This window comes from Gorilla gorilla, chromosome 12 (assembly GCF_029281585.2).
Source record: "Gorilla gorilla gorilla isolate KB3781 chromosome 12, NHGRI_mGorGor1-v2.1_pri, whole genome shotgun sequence".
NCBI classification, from domain to species: Eukaryota; Metazoa; Chordata; class Mammalia; order Primates; family Hominidae; genus Gorilla; species Gorilla gorilla.
The window spans coordinates 43,919,357-43,942,107 of NC_073236.2; the positions used below are offsets into that span (position 1 = coordinate 43,919,357).

Here is a 22,751-nt window from a genome sequence, read left to right on the forward strand (position 1 = left end):
AAAGGCTTTTCTGTTGGAGAAGTTTGGGTGAGACGATTTCCTGGACTGCAGCTCTGAACCCAGACTGTGGAATCTTTCAAACTATCTCAGAAACAGCCCCGCCTAAGGCATCCTTAAGAGCAGCTCTGAACTAAGGAAATTCCAAAGCCCACTTTACAAACCAGGCAGAAGCAAGGCCCCCAAGCAGGGAGGGAGGGAGATAGGGAAGAAAGGGGTGAGGAGTAAGGGGAACAGTGGCGCGGCTGGGGCGGGCGCAGGAAGTGGGGGAGCCAAGGAGACACCCCAGCGCTGGGATCCGGCAAGTCCTCCCTCTGAGTGGCCAGGGGGCCTCGTCCCTTCTCCCGATGCCTTCTGCCCTTCCCTGGGTCTCCGGAACCCAGCTTGTCCTAACCGCTTTCGCTGCGGGCAGCGCTGGCCACGCGGCCCCCGCCGCCGGCGGTTCTCCGTGGCCAAGCATCCTTGGCCTTGGAGCCCAGGGGCTGCGTTCCCCTTGGGGCCGGGGCGGGAGAGAGGACCTCGGTGGTACTCGCCCGTGCGCTGGGCGCAGCCGCTTGGCCCTCAGCCCTCTGGCGCGGCGCCCACCCGCTGGGTCCCGCCCCGGCAGCGACGCAGGGATAACCCGCGGCCGCGCCTGCCCGCTCGCACCCCGCGGCCGCGCCTGCCCTTTCGCACCCCTCTCCCGCGCCCGGTTCTCCCTCGCAGCGGCTCGAAGTGCGCCCCTCGCCCTCCTGCTCGCGCCCCGCCGCCATGGCCGCCTCCCCCGCGCGGCCTGCTATCCTGGCCCTGACCGGGCTGGCGCTGCTCCTGCTCCTGTGCTGGGGCCCAGGTGAGCGGGGCGATGCCAGGCTGATTGATAGCGGCACCAGGGGTTGGCCCCATGTGGCGCTTCCAGGGTGCCCGGGGAGAGCGATCGGTGATGGGGTGGCGGCGTAGGGACCCATCCTTAGCCCAGGCAGGGCCAAGGGGGTTGTAGAGGACCGGGTCTGGGGTTTTGCACTCGCACAAGTGCGAAGTGGTGCGCTTGTGAGGGTGGAGAGAGTACCGGGGTCAAGGGGAGGGTCTCAGATCTCCCGGGCAACCTTGGGCAAGGAGGGCCAGGCGTCCGAAGGGTGGGCAAGTAGTGTTTCGTGGCTTAACGTAAGGGGCAAAGGGGTTGTGGGGGCTTTACGCAGCTGGTAACCCAGAGGAGGCAAATGGCACCATCACCGCCATTCCCTTCCAGGCAGTCGCTTGGCAACCAAGTTGACTTGCGCTTCACAGATGGGTCAAGTTGCAATTTGCAAAGCTGGGCACAGGCCTCACACCCCAGAGAGGGGAAAGGCTCTTAAAGGAGTAATGCTTAATCCTTCCTGCTTCGTGGAGCTCCCAGCGAATCGGTTGAAAACTCTGAAATTCTCTGCTCGCTCTCTGTAAAACGTGCATTCCCACGCACACCCAGAATGATGGGTGCTCCGATATCTGAACGCTGGGCTCCACAGGCCCCACTTTAGGAACCATAATCTGAAGCCGTGGTTTGTCCTGAGTTACCACCTTCACTGGGTAGGAGGAACATTTATGGTTCACAAGTGGCCTCAAGGACACATGACTGCCTTTGAAGCTTACAACTAGGGGAGGCAGGGATTGTTACCTCAGAGTTACTGGTGTATGAAGTGACTTGCCCAAGAGCCTGCGACTGGCGCTGTCCCACTGCAAAGCAGCTGGGCACTGCCTAATGTAAAAGGGAGGCTCACTCGATTGCTCAGTTTCTGTATTTTGCTCATTCAAAACAGGTATGGAAACGGAACGCGAGGTGAGAAGAGGCAGGGGACATTCAGTAGGAGCCCTGGGATGGAGCCCCGGGGTTGCTAAAACAGCAGGAGAGGTGGTGGGGTCTGTTCAGGTGGGGAGGATTATTGTTCCACGTTAGAATCACAGGCGAAGCTAGTCAGTCATTTCCCATTGTATGGTTTACCTGCCTCCCACTCTTTGTTCTTGCCATTTTAAGAAGCACATCTGGGCCGGCCTTGGTGGCTCATACCTGTAATCCCAGCACTTTGGGAGGCCGAGGGAGGCAGATCACCTGAGGTCGGGGGTTCGAGACCAGCCTGACCAACATGGAGAAACCCCGTCTCTACTAAAAATGCCAGACGTGATGGCACATTCCTGTAATCCCAGCTACTCGAGAGGCTGAGGCAGGAGAATTGCTTGAATCTGGGAGGAGGAGATTGCGGTGAGCTGAGATCGTGCCATTGCACTCCAGCCTGGGTAACAAGAGTGAAACTCCGTCGCAAAATAAAAAAAGAAATAAATAAAAGAAGAAGAAGAAAAAAGCACATCTGAATAAGTCAAGTGAGCACTGGCTACAAGCCATTTATTTTCAGGACTTGTATTTTATTTAGTTTATACCAATAACTCAGTGATAGAAGTCAGTTAAAATATCATCACCGAGCTGGGATGTGAAAGTTCTTATACAGTGAAAATATTTTTTTTTTTTTTTTTTGAGATGGAGTTTTGCTCTTGTTGCCCAGGCTGGAGTGTAACGGCGTGACCTTGGCTCACCGCAACCTCCGCCTCCTGGGTTCAAGCGATTCTCCTACCTCAGCCTCCCGAGTAGCTGGAATTACAGGCATGTGTCACCACGCCCAGCTAAGGTTTTTGTTTTTGTTTTTGTTTTGTATTTTTAGTAGAGACGGGGTTTCTCCATGTTGGTCAGGCTGGTCTCAAACTGCCGACCTCAGGTGATCCACCAATCTTGGCCTCCCAAAGTGCTGGGATTACAAACGTGAACCACCATGCCCAGCCTACAGTGAAAATCTTTATGTGATCCCAAAGGTGACTCTTTACGCCACCTCCAAACTTTTTTTTTTTTTTGAGACAGGGTCTCACTTTGTTGCCCAGGCAGGAGTGCAGTGGTGTGATCATAGCTCACTGCAGCCTTGATCTCCCGAACTCAAGCAATCCTCCCACCTCAGCCTCCCGAGTAGCTGGGACTACAGGTGTGTTGACTCCACGCCTGGCAATTTTTTTTTTTTTTTTTGCTTTTAATTTTTAGTAGAGATGAGTCTCACTATGTAGCCCAGGCTGGTCTCGAACTCCTGGGCTCAAGTGATGCTTCTGCCTCGGCTTCCCAAAGTGCTAGGATTATAGGCTTGAACCACCACGCCGTTCCTCACTCACAAACATTTAATAAAGAAAATGACCGTGACCCCTTCTTGATCAATTTATTAATATTAAGCACCTTCAAAGGAGCATTTTGCAGCTCTGAATTTGCTGGGAGAGCTAATGCTAGGCAACTGGATTGGATAAATTAAGGAGTGCTTATTATTGCAGCCTCGAATGAACAACTGATGATATTGGGTGAAAAATCCTTAATACAGAAAAAAATCACAGCTATTCTATTGTTCCTTATCCTTTTCCTCAAACAAATTTAGTGTAGTGTCCAGTTATATGTACTGATATGGAGTTCAGTGTATAGTACCTGGCACAGCAGCAACATTCATAATTCATAATTTGGGACTTATTTGTGCTTTTCCATCTATAGCTAAGGTTTGGCGAGGCTCTCATTTCTGGAGTAATAGTGACATACATTTGCTGCAAGAAATTGCATCCTCATCGCAAATGCCTACACCCAGTGTCTATTTCAACATCAGACCACATTTCATTCATTAATTGTTAAGCACTTTCACAGAAGGCAAACAGATGGAGGGGCCATACTTAATTCTGTATGCACTACCCTGTGAGCTGTTAGAGACTGACAAATGTTAAGACATTAATGAATGCTATTATTAGTGCCAAGGAACATATCTGTCTCCCTTGGCAAATATTTTCATAGATTTCTTCATTGAATTTAAGTTTGGAAGGGAAGTAGAGCGTTTAACAGTAGTCCCACCCCCATCTAATTAGAAAATCCCCTCTACAGTAGCCTGGTCAAGTGCTCATCTTTGTTTATTTATGCTCAGACACCTCCAGCAACTCTTAATCTCACACCCCCCAAGGCCATTTGTCCCATCTTGGGTGGGTGGCTGTCTGTCTGGGTGTTAGAAACCTTACTTCATGCCCTAACCTATGGCCCAGTGGCCCCTCAAAGCCTTGGCTCTCCTCCCACAAGTTTCCTTCCTCCCTTCCTTCCTTCCTTCCTTCTTTCTTTCTTTCTTTTTTCTTTCTTTCTCTCTTTCTTTCTTTCTCTTTCTTCTTTCTTTCTTTCTTTCTCTTCTTTCTTTTTTATTTTCTTTTCTTTCTTCTTTCCTTCTTTCTTTCTTTCTTCTTTCTCTTTTTTTCTTTCTTTCCTCTTTCTTTCTTTCTCTTTCTTTCTTTCTTTCCTTCCTTCTTTCTTTCTCTCTCTCTTTCTTTCTTTTTTTTTCTGAGATGGAGTCTCACTCTGTCACCCAGAATGGAGTGCAGTGACGCTATCTTGGTTCACTGCAACTTCTGTCTCCCAGGTTCAAGTGATTCTCCTGCCTCAGCCTCCTGAGTAGCTGGGACTACAGGCATGCACCACCACACTAGGCTAATTTTCTGTATTTTTAGTGGGGATGGGGTTTCACCAAGTTGACCAGGCTGGTCTCAAACTCCTGATCTCAGGCGATGCACCTGCCTTGGCCTCCCAAAGTGCTGGGGTTACAGGTGTGAGCCACCACACCCAGCTCCACAAGTTTTATTTCTCTAGGTTAAACACCTAAATTCCTTTAATTTCTTCTCATATAACACGTTTGGGCGCTAGTCCTCTCTGGACACTCTCCTTTGACCACAACTCCAGTTTTTCTATGACCTTCTTCAAGTGAGATGATGTGAACTGAACGAAATAGTAGAGGGGAGGTCTGTTCAGAGCTGTGATGGAACAGCGACAGGACAGTTACTTTCTTTTTTTAAGTATCCTTTATTAAACAGCCTCAGATTGCAATTGCTTTTTAAACAACTACATCACTGTAGACCGACTTGAGCACAGACAACAAAAACCACTGCAGCTCTCCCACAGGCTGCTATGCACTACACTGATAGCTCGCCACCCAGCAGACTCCCAGCTCTCATAGGGAAGGTGTGAGGGAAACCACCACCTCTCTTCCCTGGCCCTTCAGTGTGGTCCCTAGAGATCTTATGAAGCCATTTCCATGCCATTAAACCTGAAAAAATTGGGAGGCCATGTAATTTATCATCCAAGCTGAAACACTTTTGAGAGCAAAAGGAGGCACTATCATTAATTTACAAGGACAAGAGGTATATACCAGCGCTGTTCCTGGACAACCAGAAAGTGTGGCCACCCTACCCGTGAATTACAAGGGAGGCACTTAGCAGGAGATAGACTTAATAAGTTCTAGCAGGTTCCCCGTCCCATCCCAGAGGGCAGGCCAGCAGGCTCCCTGGATGGCCCAGTGAGTCTGAAGGCAGCTAGGTAGCACTTTAATCCAAATGCTACAGGAGGCTAGCAGGTTAGGTGGCTGCTTATGGACCATGGGTGTGCTAAGTGACTTGGGCTGAGAGGCATTCAAATTCAAAATTTGTAAACACTGGGTATGCTAATAAAATGCAACCTCAGGTAGGGCAGCCAGCTTGTGACTCTTGGTTATGGATATATTTTTCACCCCAACTCCATAGTAAATTCTTTATGCAGAGGTTCTCTTTTAAAACATTTATTTTTCCCCCAGCTTTATTGATGTATAATTCACAAACAAAGCAGGCATTCTTAATTTTATTCGGGTCACAGACACTTTTAAGAGTCTGGCAAAAGCTATGGTTCCTATTCCCAGAAAACTGTGCCTTGGCAGATGCAAACGCAATTTTACATGCCTTTCTAGACCCCCTGGAGCCTGTCCATGGAAGGAGAGGCTAAGAACCCTGCTGAGAAAGTGGTCACCATTACCTCCATCCTGGGGCCTGCCTGACTCCAGTTCCTTACACCCGAAGATGCTCTACTCACTACTTACGATGTCATGCAACAGTTAAGGGTCAGAGGCTTCTATAGGTCTGTAAGCCGGTTCGCTGGGTGGAGGCGTGTGTTCTATCAGGCCAGACAAGGTATTTTCTATTAAAAATGATTGAGCTGATCAGAAACACTTTTAAAAGTGAATACAAATAACAGCAAGTGGTAGAAATCATACTTGATTTTAGGGTGATCTGGGCAAGCTACAAAACTGGGCTGCACTTTTAGAGAGCAAAGGCAAGTTCCCCAGTGTGTGGGAGCCTGACTCCCATTTCTGCCTGCCTCTGTCTTCACATGGATGACCTCTGTGGATCCTCTCTTCTTCTTATAAAAACACCAGTCACTGGATTTCTGTCCATCTAAATCCCGTATGATAACATCTTGAGACCCTCTCAGTGATGGGTAAGGCTGTTAAAAAAAAAAGAAAAAAGAAAGAAAGAAAGAAAAGAAAAGAAAATTAAAAAAAAAGAAAAATCTTGAGATCCTTAATGGATTATATCTGAAAAGACCCCATTTCCAAATAAGCTCACATTCAGGGGTTTCTGGTGGATAGGGGTTTCGGGAGGACACTATTCACTATTCAAAGTATTACACCATGAAGTGAAAATTTGCAGGAAGATGCGCTTGACAGATGGCTGTGCCTCATAGTAAGACACAGGGCTAAAAGAACAGCATCACTCCGACTAGCTCAAATAGTGATACCCTTGGTCGGCTGTGCTCATTATCACCAGTATTAGCCATGGGCAGCCTGAATTGTTTGTCCTGCAGGACAGGGAATACGGCAAGCATTAAATACTGTGATGTTACCAAGTTGCCAAATCAAGGCAGGGGCCCGCAGTTCTTTTCTCCCACTCTGATTTTTGCCTTTGATAAATTGAAGGGAGCAGTATAACTCTGATATGGCTTTCAATTTTCATTCCTTTAGGTGGCATAAGTGGAAATAAACTCAAGCTGATGCTTCAAAAACGAGAAGGTAAATATACCCCAAATGGATAAGGGATGCATTCTTAACTGGATGGAAATGAAATGGCAATATGGATTGTGCTCACTGGAGTCTTGTATTTGGAAAATCAAAAGTGTTTACTCCTTAAAAGGTTAGCAGATATGAAGGGCTTATTCTGTGGGTATGTGGTGTGGTATTTTATTAGATAAATATTATTGCCAGTAAATGTCTGAAGGTTATTTTTCTGAAACCTGTCAGTGTGGACTCAAAAATAAAAGAAACAGTAGTACAGTGTTAATTGCATGCTATTTATTTTAGGACCATGGAGCACTTTAGAGACTATCTTTGGAACACATAATCCTCAGTTGGTGGGGCAGGCGTGGAACAGCAGTGTTGCGGTAGTCCGTGTATCCAAAGAGCTCTTGGGGAAGGGTTTCAAACAGGAAAGCCTTTCTTGTTATTAGCCTCTGTTTTGAATAATGCATCTAAGATAAATGTGACAGCAACAAAATGTCATAGAAATTGAACAGTCTGGGGGGTCACAACACACAGGTTCTGGACCTGCTGTAATCAGATCAGGTGGATCAATTGTGGGGTCTCGTGAATGTCATTTTCCCTCTCCCAACTTTCATCTCTATCTGTAAAATTAAGAATCCCTTAGAAATGAAAAAGTGTGACCACACTTCTGATGTGACCATTTAGTCAGTTATTCTTTCCCTCCTAGTTTATGGGGAATTCTAGCAGGCTGAACTTCCTCCCTGAAGTGGGGTCCTCAGTCATTCTTCCCACACTCCCCAGTTGCTGCTCAGGGGCCCTCCCTCGGGTGGCTGGAGAACAGGCTTGGGGCAGTCCCAGCATCTTTTCCTGGGTTTCCAGCCACCCAAGAAGCCCTGGCCCACCCCCAGTCTCTGAGGTGGCTCAGAGGGTCCCCTCCCTGTGCTGTGTGGTGGCCAGAGCCTCACCTCACGGATGCCCAGGGATCAACAATGCCCTCACAGAGCCAGTTTGTCATAGGTGAGCAAGCTGCTGAGGCAGTCACAACTCCTTGGTGTGCATCCCGCAGCCTTGACTCAGTTCAAATCAAGAAACACATACTGAGCACCTACTGTGTACAAAACAGTGTTACAATCCCTCAAGGGATTGTAAACAAACAAACAAAAAACCCTGCTGGTATTTATCCATACGACCAACGAATGCACCAGGCCTGCATTTCCATGATCCTGTGCATTTTTCCTAACGTCATCGAGAGGGACTGTCCACCCACTTTTATAGATACGGGGACAGAGGCTGAAAACGTGACAGCAGGAGAAAAACGCCTAATGGCACAGTGGCTTCCTCGAGCACATCCTGCGGAAGTGGTTCCATTTCAACAATTGAGACTGTGATGGAAAGACGTTAGCAGCAGCAGTGTGAGGGTGCGGGTCAGTATCCTGCACCAATGGTCAGACTGTGAGGTGCAGAGAGGCACTGGCTTAAGGGGATTCTGTGTCCCAGCAGCCTGGTGTGAGAATCAGCTCCACTGTTGGGCAGGGTCTGGTCCCTGCTCACCCGGGGCTCATCATTCCAGTTCCTTTTTCTTACATAATCTCCTGAGCCAAGCACAACCCTCTTGTGTTGGCATATACAATGGACATGCCCGTATACCTGTGTGGCACTAGATATCCAGTCTGTTTCCTGAATGCGGAGCCTGAGGGGGTGGGCCACTTGCCCCTGGGAAAAGCCTGGGTCCTGGGCGCGAGTGGGCTGCAGGGGATGAGCTGAATTTCATTTCTACCCTGAGGACCTAGAGGTTGAAGTTTAGTCCATGCCCCTTTATAGGGTTGTACCAAATAGCACTTACTAACAGGAAGCATGGTGACAGAATCTACGAGGCTGTGTCACATTGTCACATGCAAGTAAGAATGAAGTTGAGAGTCAAAACCCTCCTACACATAGCGGTTGGGGATGGGATATATAACAGGGATTCACCGCAAGTGAGGAAGGAAATCATTCTTTGTGCTTTGGGGATGGGGAATTGATGATTTCAGCACCTGTTCCAACTAAGACTAAAGTGGCCGTTGATGAGAATAAAGCCAAAGAATTCCTTGGCAGCCTGAAGCGCCAGAAGCGGCAGCTGTGGGACCGGACTCGGCCCGAGGTGCAGCAGTGGTACCAGCAGTTTCTCTACATGGGCTTTGACGAAGCGGTAGGTGTTGCCTCCGGCTGCAGGCCTGGCTTCCACAGGGCAGGGTGGCAGGGAGGAGGCCTGGCTCGGGGAAATAGGAAGCAGAAAATTCAGCTTTGCTGTTCATTCCTAGAGTAAGAGCCCCATCATATGCCAAGTGCTATCAGGCACTGGATCATGTTACCTATGGTGTAAGGGCGATGGCTGGAAGTTTCCACCAGGGTACATTCAGGAGGCAGAACCCACGGCAGTCATGAACCAAAACAGCGGGGACCTAGATTCATCGAGAATCTGACTTTCTCGGGAACCCTTTTAACTTGGCTGAACAGTTTTGCCAGGGTATCCTTAAAATAACTCACAATCCCCCAAAACCTTTTAACTTTTAACTTGAAGACTGTCAGAAACAACAGGGATGCCAGGATCTATGATGATAATGAAAAGAGATGAAAAAGGACCTGTGAAGAGAGGATGGGTCTTTGTAGAGGTTTTGGGGAAAATTTGTCAATGCGCTTATAGGAAAAGATGGTTTACAGTTCATGCGCCTAGATGGCATTGGTGGACGTATTCATTGAATGAAAGACAAAGAGTTTATAATCTTAGGCTCCCAGCTGGGGTGCACGTGGAGGTGAGACGGCAGCCCATGGAAGTCACAGATGCGGCCGCATGGGCATCCACCCATGGCGACTGAGGAGGCTGAGCTCCCTGTGTGAGACGTAAAGGGAGGACCTGTGGCCTGTGCTGCCCCACCAGGGAGCAGATGGGCTTTTCATGGGCAGGACCTCCAAATGGGCAGTTGGATGTGTTTTTCAAAATGGGCACATGATTCATGTAGACGGTGTATACACAAAACTGCAGTAGGTGAAGAAAAAACTAAACCCCTTAGACATATCATTTTTAAGGGCTACATAAAATGAAATCATGGGGCTATACCAAAATTTCCTTCACATTTCCAACCATTGGACATATTACTTGTTCCCTAAGTGTCTTTTTGCTTTTTTTTTCTTTTTCTGTGCAAATAGGTAAACATGTATAGCCAAACTCTGAGCCAAGCATGATTCTAAGTACTTAGAGGTACGAACTTACTTCATATTCACAACAACCCAAAAGGCAGGTGCTATTATTTGCATCTCTGTACAGTTTGCCTTTTACTTAGACCACATTCTTCCCAGTGAGGTTCCTGGGGCAAGGGTGGAATCACATTTAAGTATCTCTGAGTATTGTCAAACTGCATATTCCTGTGAGTCACATGTAAGAGCAACAGTTTTCTGGCATCTTCAGCAGCATCTGGTGTTCTCATTGAAAATTAAAAATATATGTTTGCTTACTTGATAGATGAAAATGCTATATCCTCTTTCAGTAATTTGCATTTCTTTGATGACCATCATTAAAATGGGCATTAGGAGTTTAACATGCAGGGACAGGCATGGTGGCTCATGCCTGTAATCCCAGCACTTTGGGAGGCCAAGGCAGGTGGATCACCTGAGGTCAGGAGTTCAAGACCAGCCTGGCCAACAGGGCAAAACCCCGTCTCTACTAAAAATACAAAAAATTAGCCAGGTGTGTGGCTCACGCCTGTAGTCTCAGCTACTCAGGGGGCTGAGACAGGAGAATCCCTCGAACCCGGGAGGCGGAGGTTGCTGTGAGCTGAGATCACACCACTGCACTCCAGCCTGGGCGACAGAATGAGACTCCATCTCAAAAAAGAAAAAAAAAGAGAGAGTTTAACATGCAGAAACTACTCAAATAATGTCGGGTGACAAAACCAGCATAAAGATGAGGATCAAATAAGATTACAGTAACTTAATATGCATTAAAAAGAGTACAATGACTACATCCAAGTGTCACTAGTGGTCTCTGGCAAAGGAATATGATCTTCTTCTTCTATGCTCTTCTCTCACATACAGACTTTAAAATCTTAGTCTATATTATTTCTGTATTCATCAAACATTTTAAAAAATTTTTGAAAATACATATTTAAGCTAAAACTGCACGCAAACTTGTAAAATGAGAGGCTGGGCACAGTGGCTCATGCCTGTAATCCTAGCACTTTGGGAGGCTAAGATGGGTGGATCACCTGAGGTCAGGATTTGGAGACCAGCCTGACCAACATGGCAAAACCCTGTCTCTACTAAAAATACAAAAAAATTAGCCAGGTGTGGTGGCAGATGGCTATAATCCCAGCTACTCGGGAGGCTGAGTCAGGAGAACCGCTTGAACCTGGTGGGGGGCAGAGGTTGCAGTGAGCTGAGATCATGCCACTTCACTCCAGCCTGGGTGAAAGAGTGAAACTCCCTCTTAAAAAATAAATAAATGAATAAAATAAAATGAGAGAACCCAAGAGGCAAGATTGTTTCACCATGGCCAAAAATGTTGTATTATGGGAGAAGCAAAACTAGAGATGGAGCCAAAGAAGTCGGTGTCCTTCCCAAGGCAGAGGCTGAGGTGGGCTCAGATGATTCAGACCCCAGGTATGGAGAATGGCAGTGAGAAATTGGAATCATACTCTTTAGCCCAGCACTAGCTGGCCCAGTACCCACCAAGAGTGGATGACCACTGAGCCCCAGAGACCACAGACACGGGCTAGGCTGGGGATTCCAGCCTCACAAAGTTCTCAATATTAATTAATGTTCATTGGCAGTCTTGTTAAAATAACAACAGGTTGCTGAGTCCCAAACATCAGAAAGTTCCATGCAGGAGGCATGGAGTGGCTGGTGCCTGAGAACCTGCATTTGTGATTTGGATGTTGGGGTGCATGGGCCATGCTTGGAGAAAAACTGGCCCTGCACCCCAATGGCATGACCTGTTCACCCAGCCCATCTGTCATCTCCCTGCCTTTTTGCTCTCACATTAAATCTCTTGCCATGTCCTGAGCATCAACACACGTGAGTCCTAGTCTAAATTAATATTGCACCTTCACCACCACCAAAGAAAAATTAGTCTCTCCTTTAAAAAAATGTATTAATAGCCAAGATCAGTTGCCCAAACCAAAACCTGAGCATCATTCTACACTACCTACTCAGCTTTAGCTTCTCTATCCCTTTTATTATCTGCAACTGTCTCTTCTCATATCTGTCACTCAGGAACAGTAGGCTTCTTGAAGGCACAGACTCTGTTGTTGGCAGCCCTCCAGTGCCCAGCACAGGGCAAGACACACACTGCCCATCTCAAAGCATTTGCAGAATAAATAAATGCATCTGTGTACACTCTAACCAACAACACAGGTATAAGAGTCACCATCAAATGTACCCCCAGTTCTCTGCCCTGGCACTATAATAGGCCAATGCAGTGGCTGATCTAACTCAGGCAACATTTATTAAGCATCTACTACATGCAATATAAAGGGCCAGGCACAGGAATGGGGTAGGAAGATAAGACAGTGTTTGCCACAGTGAGATGTGGTCTGAGGGTCAGGCCAAGTTGTTATGGTATTTGGGCACCTGTCCATTTGATTTACCAAGAGAGAGAAAAACATTTAAGTCTGGAGTACACTTAGCAAATATTTTACAAAAGTTTGCAAAGGTATGGGCCTGCACTCCTTTGGGAAAAGATAGCTTTTATCAGAGTGAATACTGCTGACCGTTTTGGCCTCGGAGCACAAGAATACGGTAACAGGGAGTTACTAAGCATTGTTAATCATTGAAGAAAAACCACCATGGAGAAAAGCCATAGGTAAGATTAGGTCTTAGGGGACTGTGTGCCCTTAAATCCATTCTCTATCACTCTCTCTCTTTTCCTCCAGAAATTTGAAGATGACATCACCTATTGGCTTAACAGAGATCGAAATGGACATGAATACTATGGCGATTACTACCAACGTCACTATGACGAAGACTCTGCAATTGGTCCCCGGAGCCCCTATGGCTTTAGGCATGGAGCCAGCGTCAACTACGATGACTACTAACCATGACTTGCCACACGCTGTACAAGAAGCAAATAGCGATTCTCTTCATGTATCTCCTAATGCCTTACACTACTTGGTTTCTGATTTGTTCTATTTCAGCAGATCTTTTCTACCTACTTTGTGTGATCAAAAAAGAAGAGTTAAAACAACACATGTAAATGCCTTTTGATATGTCATGGGAATGCCTCTCATTTAAAAAATAGAAATAAAGCATTTTGTTAAAAAGAAAAGTCTCAGAATTCATTTGGGTGCAAATTAAGCTGGTGACATTTCTCGTTCCCTTGATGTTTTGAAGTTGCATCTGAGAGGCACCTCTCTGTTATCACCGTGAGCTTCCTCACCACCACCCAGGCAGACCACGGGACTGAGTGAGACGTCTTCAGTTTGTTAGAACACAGTCTACATGAAATGCAAGGCATACGATCAGCAAGAAAAGCTAGTTGAAAATAATCTGTGGTTACAGAACGTGGAGGATTCCAATCATTTGACAGAAAACCCTTCTGGTTCTGAGCTACAGCTGGACCTGTTTAATGTTACCATCCAGGAAATGAAGGGCAACAGAAAAAAACCTGAAATTTGGTTGATTTCAGAGCCACAGTTATCTAAAAAATAAAACCTTGTTCCATGAATCTAAGATATATTTAAGAATATTCTTTGCATTGTAAACAACCTGAGTGAATGAAAGAAAAGGTGGTATTTGGGTGAGGAGAGGGAGGATAAGAAGACGGGGAAAGTGAGTGAAGAATCTGAGCCTTTGCTGATAGGAAGGGGTCTGGTCCCAGACTATGCAGAACTGCAGGGGGTGAGGTGGGGGAGGAGATTAACAGCATGAGGGGGGCAACTCAGAATGGGTCTTAGACTTTTGCATGTCACAGACTCCTTTGACAGTCTGATGAAAGCTTTTTGCTCTTTTCCCCAGAAAAATTACATGCAATTTTGCAGATAGCCTCTGAAACACACCCCCATTCACAAACCCTATGTAATCAGTAACCCTAGGCCCAGTAGGAAGCACTGGATTCAGAGCAGCGGTGTTACAGACAATCATAAACAAAGGTCATTCTTTTCTTCTTGGGGATTCATACAAATTAAAATTGTAGTAAAATATACATGAAAGTTACCCTTTTAAGCATTTTCGGGTGTACAATTCAGTGGCTAAGTATATTCACATTGTTGTGCAACCATCACTACCATCCGTCCATCTCTGGAACTTCTTCATCTTCCCAAACTGATACTGTATCCTTTAAACACTAACTCCCCATTTCTACCCCCAACCCCTGGCAACCCCCATTCTACTTTCAGTCTCTACGAATGTCCACTCTAGGGACTTCATATAAGTAGTGTAATACAGTATTTGTCTTTTTGTGTCTGGCTTATTTCACTTAGCTTAATGACCTCAAGGTTCATCCATGTTGCAGCATGTGTCAGAATTTCATTCCTTTTTAAGGCAGAATAATATTCCATTGTGTGGATAGGCCACTTTTGCTTATCCATTCACCCATTGATGGATACTCGGGCTGCTTCTGTCTCTTGGCTTTTGTGAATAATGCTGCTATGAACGTGGGTGTGCAAGTATCTTTTTGTGTCCCTGCTTTCAATTCTCTTTGGAATTGCTGGATCATATATTCATTCCATGTTTAATTTTTTGAGGAACCAGGCCAGGCACAGTGGCTCATGCCTGTAATCCCAGCACTTTGGGAGGCTGAAGTGGACCGAAATACAAAAATTAGCTGGGCATGGTGGTGGGCGCCTCTAATCCCAGCTACCAGGGAGGCTGAAGCAGGAGAATCGCTTGAACCCAGGAGGCAGAGGTGGTAGTGAGCCAACATTGCGCCACTGCACTCCAGCCTGGGCAACAGAACAAGACTCCATCTCAAAAAAAAAAAAAAAAAAAAAATTTGAGGAACCCTCCATGCTGTTTTCTACAGCAGCGTACCATTTTACATTCCCACCCTTAACACTTTTGTTTATTTTTCTTGACTATACTGAGCTGGCTCAAATCCCAATGCAATCTTAAAGAGGAGTGAAGTGGGTGATGGAGGACACCTTTGCTTCATTCCTTATCTTAAAGGGACTGCTTTCTATGTTCCTCCTTAACTATACTTGCTAGATTTTTTTTTCTAGATGTCCTTTTTCAAATTAAAAAAATTTCCTTCTAAAAATATGCTAAGACTTTTTAAATGTCATATGTCATATGGATGTTTAATTCTATTTTTTTCTTTACTAAGTTTTCCTTTTAAATCTGTTACTAAGGTGAATTTTATTAATAACAATTCTAATAGTAGTCAAGTTGCTGGAATAAACCCAACTTGATCATGTTGTATCATCTTTTATTTTTCATTGCTGGATCTGGTTTGGTGATATGTGTTCAGAATTTTTGCATCCATGTTCATAAAGTGAGATTGAATTGGCCTGTAGTTCTCTGTCTGGTTGTGTTCTTGCAGTTTGGGTATCAAGGTTATATTGGCCTCATAAAATGAATTGAGAGTGTTTTGTTTTCTATTGTCTGTGTAAGAATGGTGAGAATGAAATTGCTGTTTCCTGAATGTTTAGTAGCATTCAGATTGAGCCATTTCGACTTGGTTTCTTTATGGAAAAAATTTTGACTGTTGGTTGTATTTCTCTTACAGGTAAAGGATGATTCTGATTTTGTGTTTCTCTTTGAGTTGGTTTTGCTAAGTTCTGTCTTTCTAGGAAGTCATCCACTATATTAAAGATCTGAAGTGTGTTGAGAGCAGTTCTTATTCCCTCTTGCATTTCTCTATAGCATCTGCATTTATGTTCTTTTTTCATTCCATTTGTGTGTTTTTAAAAAAATGAATCATGCCTTTTCAAATACATAGTTTTTGTGTTTTGTTTTGTTGATCTCTTGTGTGTTTCTCTGTTTCATTTGTTTCTGTCCTTTTAATTTCTTTCTTTCTTCTTCTGTGGGTCTTTGATTCAATTAGATCTTAGCTCTATTTTGAGCCTTCTCTTTTTTTTTTTAAGGCAAGCACTTAATGCTCTACGTTTCCTTCCAAGTATTGTATCCCATGTGTCTGATGTAAAAAACTACATGGTGAAATCTTTTAATTTCAATTACGATTTCTCCTTTGACCCATACATTGATGTGTTACTAAATTTCCAAGTGAGCGGACTTTTCTAATTATCTTACATGCTTTGTTTTCCAACTTAATTGCATTGCAGTAAGAAATGTGGTCAGGCGGATCTCAATCCTTTGAAGTGTATTGGTCGTGCCTTATGTTTGGGGTGTGTCAATCCCAGCATCTGTTCCATGTGTGCTTGAATGAAGTGTGTCTTTTCCAAATGTCAGATGCAGTAAAAGCCCATTAATTCAAGCTCCATAGTTTTACGTTCACATTTTCTACTTTCTTACTGATTGTTTTTGTCTGTTTGATCTACGTGTGTTAAAATCTTTTACTATGATGATGGATTTAAAATTTTTTCCTTTTAATTTTGTGAGTCTGGCCTTGTATATCATGAGGCTATACACTATTCATATACATACATACATAAATTTAGAATCAGTACCTTTTCCCAGTAAGTGGAATTATCATTATGTAAGAAATTTCCTTATTTTGAGTAATACTTTTTGCCTGAATTCTCCTTTGATATTAATATGACTATACTTGCCTGCTTTGGGTTAATATTTTCCTGGTCTATCTTTTCCACTGTTTGACTTTTAATCTTTCTGTGCTTTAGGTGTTTCTGTTGTAATAAGCACATAGCTGAATTTTGTTTTGTTTCTAAAATATAACAAAATGTTAACTGGAGAATTTAGTCCACTTATGCTTATTGTGATTAGTGATTTGGTTTTATTTTTAACATCACATTTTGAACATTTGATCTGCTCCATTTTACTTGCTCCTTTCCCCTCTCTTCCTTCATTTGGACTCTTTTTTTCTCTACTTCTACTGAAGGTATACACTGATATATTCTATTGGTGTTTGCCTTATTTCATACATATTAATAAGTTAAAGGGACTCAATAGCCATAGTGTTCTCCTGGACAATACATGGGCCTTGCATTCCCCCTTCCAACTTACATGTGACTGCAACTTGACATTTTAAATCTAGTCTGCTTTATTTTCCCTGCAAATTATCTTTGTTTCATAATCAGTGGTTTGTTTACATTGTTACATAATTATCTTAGCTCTACTGTTTCTCCTTAAAACTCAGCCCATGCATCTGAGATCATTTTCCTTCAGTTTGAATCATATCCTTCAGAATCTATTTAGTAAGGGCCATTTGGTGGTAAACTCTCAAATTTGGCACTTTCCCTTGTTTTACTTGGCATAAAATTCTTGGTTATTTAATCAATACTTTGAATTTATTTTACTGTCTCTGGTTTCCATTGCCGATGTTAAGAATTTCATTATTCATCTAATAGCCATTCCTCTGTAGGTGATACTGTCGTCTTAAATTGTTTTGATACCTACTTTTCTTCTTTGTTGTCTATATCCACATCTATGCCTATAAATATTAATATGTTTGAAGTTTGTTGGGCTTAATCTGAGGATTGGTGTCTTTCGAACAATTTGGAAAATTCTCCATTTTTTTCTTTGAATGGTGTCTCTCCCTCATTCTAGTAGTTCTTTCTGGAATGTTTTATTCAAGTATGTAAATTTTAATTATATTTTTCCTTTCTTATTCAAACATGCTTGGTTATATCTCTTGTTCCCTGTTTAGATTTTCAAGTTTCTCTTTTCTTTCTTTAAATGTATAAAACACTTTTATATTTTTGTCATTTCCAGTATCTGGGGTCTTTGTGAATCTCTTTCTGCCTACCATCTACGGTTTCTCACTCATAGTGACTGTCTCCTTGATTTTATGTAATTTCTAACCACGAGCTGCTCATTCTTTTCGGAATGTTGTTTTTAAGACACACTTGAAAGCTGAGTTAAGTTGAAGTCCTCCAGACAGCACTTGTATTTTCTTTTGCTAGTGGCTTAGGGTGCAATGGAGTCTACCAAACTGGGACCACCTTAAATTCTGTGCTTGTGAATTTACAGACCAAATAGAGACACCTTGTACGTACTGTTCTCAGTCCACTCCCACCAAACTGAAATTTGAAAGAAAGCATCCTCACTGCCCCCTTTTGTGTGATGGATTTATTTCTCATTGGCCCGTACACCAAGGTAGAGCCTTTTGGGAGCTCAGTCTGATGCAGGGTAATCTGACCTAAACTTTATCTCCTGTCCTGAGCCCTTTGCAGCTTTCAAAGATTCTCAAGCTCTACATGATTCTGCAGACATTTTCATGCAATAGCTGGTTTTCCCTTCTTTTTGGGACTCTGCAGATTCTTTATTTATCATCTAAGGAAAGTGTATATAAAATCACATCCAGCATTTCATTTGTTCCCATTGAGGGGTTTATTCACATTAATTTGTCATACTGCTGGAGACAGAACTCCTATTTGGTCATTTATTTCAAACCAAACATTCTTTACCTTTTTTGTCTCTGGAAATCTTTAAGAATAACATTTGTAAATGCATAAAACCAAGTACACAGGATTACAAAGGAAATCAATTATATTGAAAAAGTTTACAACCTTTTAAAAGACAAATTTACGAGATAGTAATAAATGTGTTTCTTCACACTGTAAGTAACAAGACTTACTGGTAGGTCTACAGCTATTGTAATTTCAAAGTAGTGAAAGTAAATGACATTTTGAGACAATTGTAACAACTATAATGTGATAATATATCTGATTTCTATATGTGGCAGAATCCCAGCTAAGAGCTATTTCCATCACAGTTTGTTGTCTACATTTATCATTGAAGAAAAGGCTAAATTTGAGTTAGGGGTTAGTAGAAACAAAAAGGTTCATTTTTCTCCCCATTCAAGCTCATGAGACCCCTTATTTAAAGGGATTTCCATTCCAGTTCTTGTAATATATCCAGAGTGAAAGTTTCCAGTTATTCTTAGGATAAAGATGAAAACCCTTGATGTGTTTATGAGACCTGGCCCCCTCCCTACCTCTTAATATTCCTGTTTTCAATCTCCCTTGCTCTGCACTTCAGCAAACTCTGCTAGACTGTGAACCCCAGGAAAAGCTCACACCTGTTTCTGCTCACTATAAAACTTTCAGAGCATAGTATAGAGCCTGTCAGAGTAAGTGAGCTTTAATACGTGTCGAATGGATCCTGACTACACAAAGGAAGGATCTAGTCTCATGTTTACATATGGATCTAGTCTCATTTTTACATATGAAGAAGATGATGGCCAGAGAGGTTGAATGCCAATCAGCTCCTGGGATACAAGGTGAGTTAGGAACAGAGCAGGGATTACGACTCAGATGTGGACATCTTTCCCACACCACATTATTCCTCTCCCTTGTCCCCACCACCCGTTAGCTTATTTATGCCCCACCACAGCAGGGTCTCACCTTCTCCCTCCAAAGTATGCCTCTTGGGCCCGGAGTTTCTTGAGCCTATACTTGGTTTGGCAACAGCAAACTAACATTTTCTCCCACTCAGCCACTGCCCTTGCAGCTAGCTGCCTGTGAACAGGAGTGCACTGTGACTACAGGTGAGAGTTCAATCCTGTCACGTGTGAAGCTTGTTTGTTTTTGGAGACAGGGTCTCATTCTGTCACACAGGCTGAAGCGCAGTGGTGCGATCATGGTTCACTGCTGGCTCCAACTCCTGGGCTCAAGCCATCCTCCCACCTCAGCCTCCTGAGCAGCTGAGACTACAGGTGTGTGCCACCATGCCCAGATAATTTATTTGTTTGTAGAGACAGGATCTCGCTATGTTGACCAGGCTGGTCTTGAACTCCTGGTCTCAAGCAATCCTCCTGCCTCAACCTCCAAAGTACTGGGATCACAGGTGTGAGCCATAGTGCCCGGCAGTAGTTCATTTAAGCTTGGCCAGAGACCCTTGGCCGTGAGCTTTTCAAATCATATCACCTGCTCCCCTAAGGGCCCATTTTTAACAAGCAGCACTGTCTTCTTCTGTGGATCAGAATTACTCGCCAGCATTTTGTAAACCAGACATTTTATATAAAGCTGATTCTTCAACAGAGGACAAAAACCCCTACTGTAATATACTGACCAAGAGCCACAGATTAAAGACAGAAAGACGGCGTGTGAACAGGCATTGCTATCCCTACCGCCATCTTTTTAAAGCGAAGACTGAGTCCCAGGGAATCCATGCTGGGGACGTCAAGCCTAGAAGAGCAGAGTCCAAGGACTGGACTGACTGCTCGTCTTCAAACATCTGAAGGGCTGTCAAGAGGAAAGTCTTTGTCTTGTTCTTGGAAAGCCCCAAGGGCACAACCAGGCCCCATGAGTAGCTGCTCAGTGAAGCCAATTTTTGCTCAGAATTGATACTGGAATGTGAGCTTCACAAAGCTAAGTGCTTCCAGCAGGGCGAGTGAACAGTTGTAAAAACTGTTTATAGAAATTCCTGCGTTTGAAGATGAAAGTTTCTTAAAGTCTGAGCCATGGGATACCCAATGGTGATTTTCAAGTACAACAGCAACTCACTGCTCCATCCCTGCTGAGCCTTTAGGAAGAGATCTAGTCCCCGATTCTTCTGAAACTTTCAGTAAAATAAAACTAGTGTACAAACATAAGGAGTGGTGGCAAGGCTAGATACAGTACGATCCACCGCCCCCTTCAGGCTACAGACAAGTAAACGAAGGCTCTGGGAAGGCAGCTGACTTGCCTATAAACCAGGCCGATGCTTTTCTAGTAGTTTCCTGATCTACCGTGCTTCTCCTGTCAGGTTACTGCAGCAAAAAGGGAAACAGGTAAGTACAGCTGGGAATTGGGATTTATAAAGAGTGGTGTCTTTCCAGTGAGGTACATTTTTTTTCTGCCTGTGCCTAACACACCTAACATAAGATGACCTGGAGAGAGAAAAGCACAATACTATGTCATTGCACCTCCATCAGGGTTAAAATGGAACCAAGAAGAAGCCCACGCAAGCAGCAGATGTAGCATCTGTGAAGAAAGTGTGAGTCAGACTCCACTGCAAATGATGTGTCGTACCTTTGATGTGATTTGGCACTTTGCTGCTGCTTCTGTTGTTTTTAAATTGGGTTCTCTCACCTTACCCTTTTTTGATTTCGAGTTCCCTTTCTCTCCTTGCTGAGAAACAAATTTTGTGAAAATAAACTGGGACATGGTAAGCATCTATTACCGAAGAAGCCCAAATGCAGAGAGGAACCCCATTGAGTGGGTCCTTCCTGCACTGACAACAGATGGATTTTGCCTCCTGCCATTTGATCATGAATTTGGGAATAAAGAGCATGGTTAACTGTCCAGGGAGACCTCTCCAGCTGCCCAGCATGCTCAGACACAGTTGTTCTGGGAAGTAGTGAAGAAACACCATATCACCATTTCTGCCTCACATTTGCATATTACATCACTGCAACCTATCACCTTTCAAAGGGGGAAAATAGGTGTTATCACCTTTACCCATATATATTTTCATTTTCAATGACAAGCTTTTATTTAACACTTAATGAACAAAATTCCATTTTTAGTGATTATTACCGATTCCTTAGTCCTTTTCAATGCCTTTTAAGTTTTCCTCCCTTTATTTAAACCTAATCTTTCAGATTCAAGCTTTGTCAGATAGACAACAGGCATAAAGCAGAGACCATAATACAGGTGATTTTTCAGCATTATTTGCTATGATCACGAGATTTTTTTCTTTAGCCTATTAAAATGATGGATTATATAAAGATTTTCAAATATTGAGCTAGTCCTTGCATCCCTGGAATAGCACCCACTTGGTAATAATTCCTTTTATATACTCCTGTATTCAATTTGCTAACATTTTATTAAAACTTTTTGCATCTGTACGAATTTGGAATACTGGTCTGTATTCTCTTGTGCTCTTTGGTTTTAGTATCAGGGTAATATTGGCTTTATACAAAGAGTTGGGTAATGTTCCTTTCTCTTCTAGTTTCTGGGAGAGATTGTATAGGATTGGTGTGAATTCTTTAAATGTTTGGCAGAATTCTCCAGTCAATCTTTCAGAGCCTGGAGTTTTTTTTTTTCTTCAGATTTTAAACTATGAATTAAATCATTAAATAAGCTATTCAAATTACAAATTTCATACTGAGAATTTCCTAGGATACGTTTCCTAGGAATTTGCCCATTTCATCTGAGTTTTCAAATTTATGTATGTAGAGTTGTAGCTGGTATTCCCTAGTTATCCTTTCAATGTCTATTAAGTGACATCCCTTGTTTCATTCCCATTAATGGTGTTTTCTGTTTTGTCAGTCTTATTAGAGGTTTGTGGCTTTTATTATTTAAGGAGCCAGTAATTTGTTTCACTGATATTCTCTATTGCTTTTTGTTTTCAATACTGATTTCTGCGCTTCTTATTTCCTTCCTTCTGCTTGCTTTGGGCTTACTTGTCTCTTCATTTAAATTTCTTGAAGTACAAGCTCAAATTATTGAGATTTCTTTTTCCTCTACTGTTATTAGATTTTTAGTGCTACAAATTTTTTTCTCAGCACAACTTTAGCTGCATCTCACAAATTTTGACATTTTTATTCAGTTCAATATATTTTCAACAATTATTATTATTGAGACTCCCTCTTTGGCTCATGGCTTATTCAGAAGTGCGTTGCACTGTTTCCAAGTGTTAGGAGATTTTCCTGTTATTTTTCTGTCACTTATTTCTAGTTTGACCCCATTGTGGTCTCTCAGTTTTATTCCAGTTCTTTTAAATGTGTTGAAGTTTGTTTTATGACCAGGATATAGTCTACCTTGGTATATGTTCAGTGGGCACTTGAAAAGAATGTGTATTCTGCTACTGTTCTGTGAAGTGTAGTATAAATGCAAATTAGATCCTGTTGGTGAATACTGAGTTCAATATCCTTGCTGATTT

General features: G+C 43.4%; 1 protein-coding gene across 4 annotated transcripts; it reads left to right on the forward strand.

Annotated features, from left to right (window-relative positions):
* Positions 1 to 300: 300 nt before the first annotated feature.
* ECRG4 (ECRG4 augurin precursor) lies at positions 301 to 13,236 on the forward strand. 4 transcript variants are annotated; one of them, XM_063695681.1, is made up of 5 exons: positions 732 to 826; positions 5,772 to 5,991; positions 6,822 to 6,869; positions 8,867 to 9,024; positions 12,743 to 13,236. In XM_063695681.1, exons 2-5 carry the CDS (start codon positions 5,907 to 5,909, stop codon positions 12,902 to 12,904), a joined length of 453 nt encoding a protein of 150 aa, XP_063551751.1. In that variant the 5' UTR covers positions 732 to 826; positions 5,772 to 5,906; the 3' UTR covers positions 12,905 to 13,236. The 4 variants fall into 4 exon arrangements, with proteins under 4 accessions (XP_004031599.1, XP_063551751.1, XP_018876167.1 ...); XM_019020622.3 differs by lacking the exon at positions 732 to 826 and adding an exon at positions 1,640 to 1,769; XM_055378949.2 differs by lacking the exon at positions 732 to 826 and adding an exon at positions 2,212 to 2,328.
* The last annotated feature ends 9,515 nt before the right edge of the window (positions 13,237 to 22,751 follow it).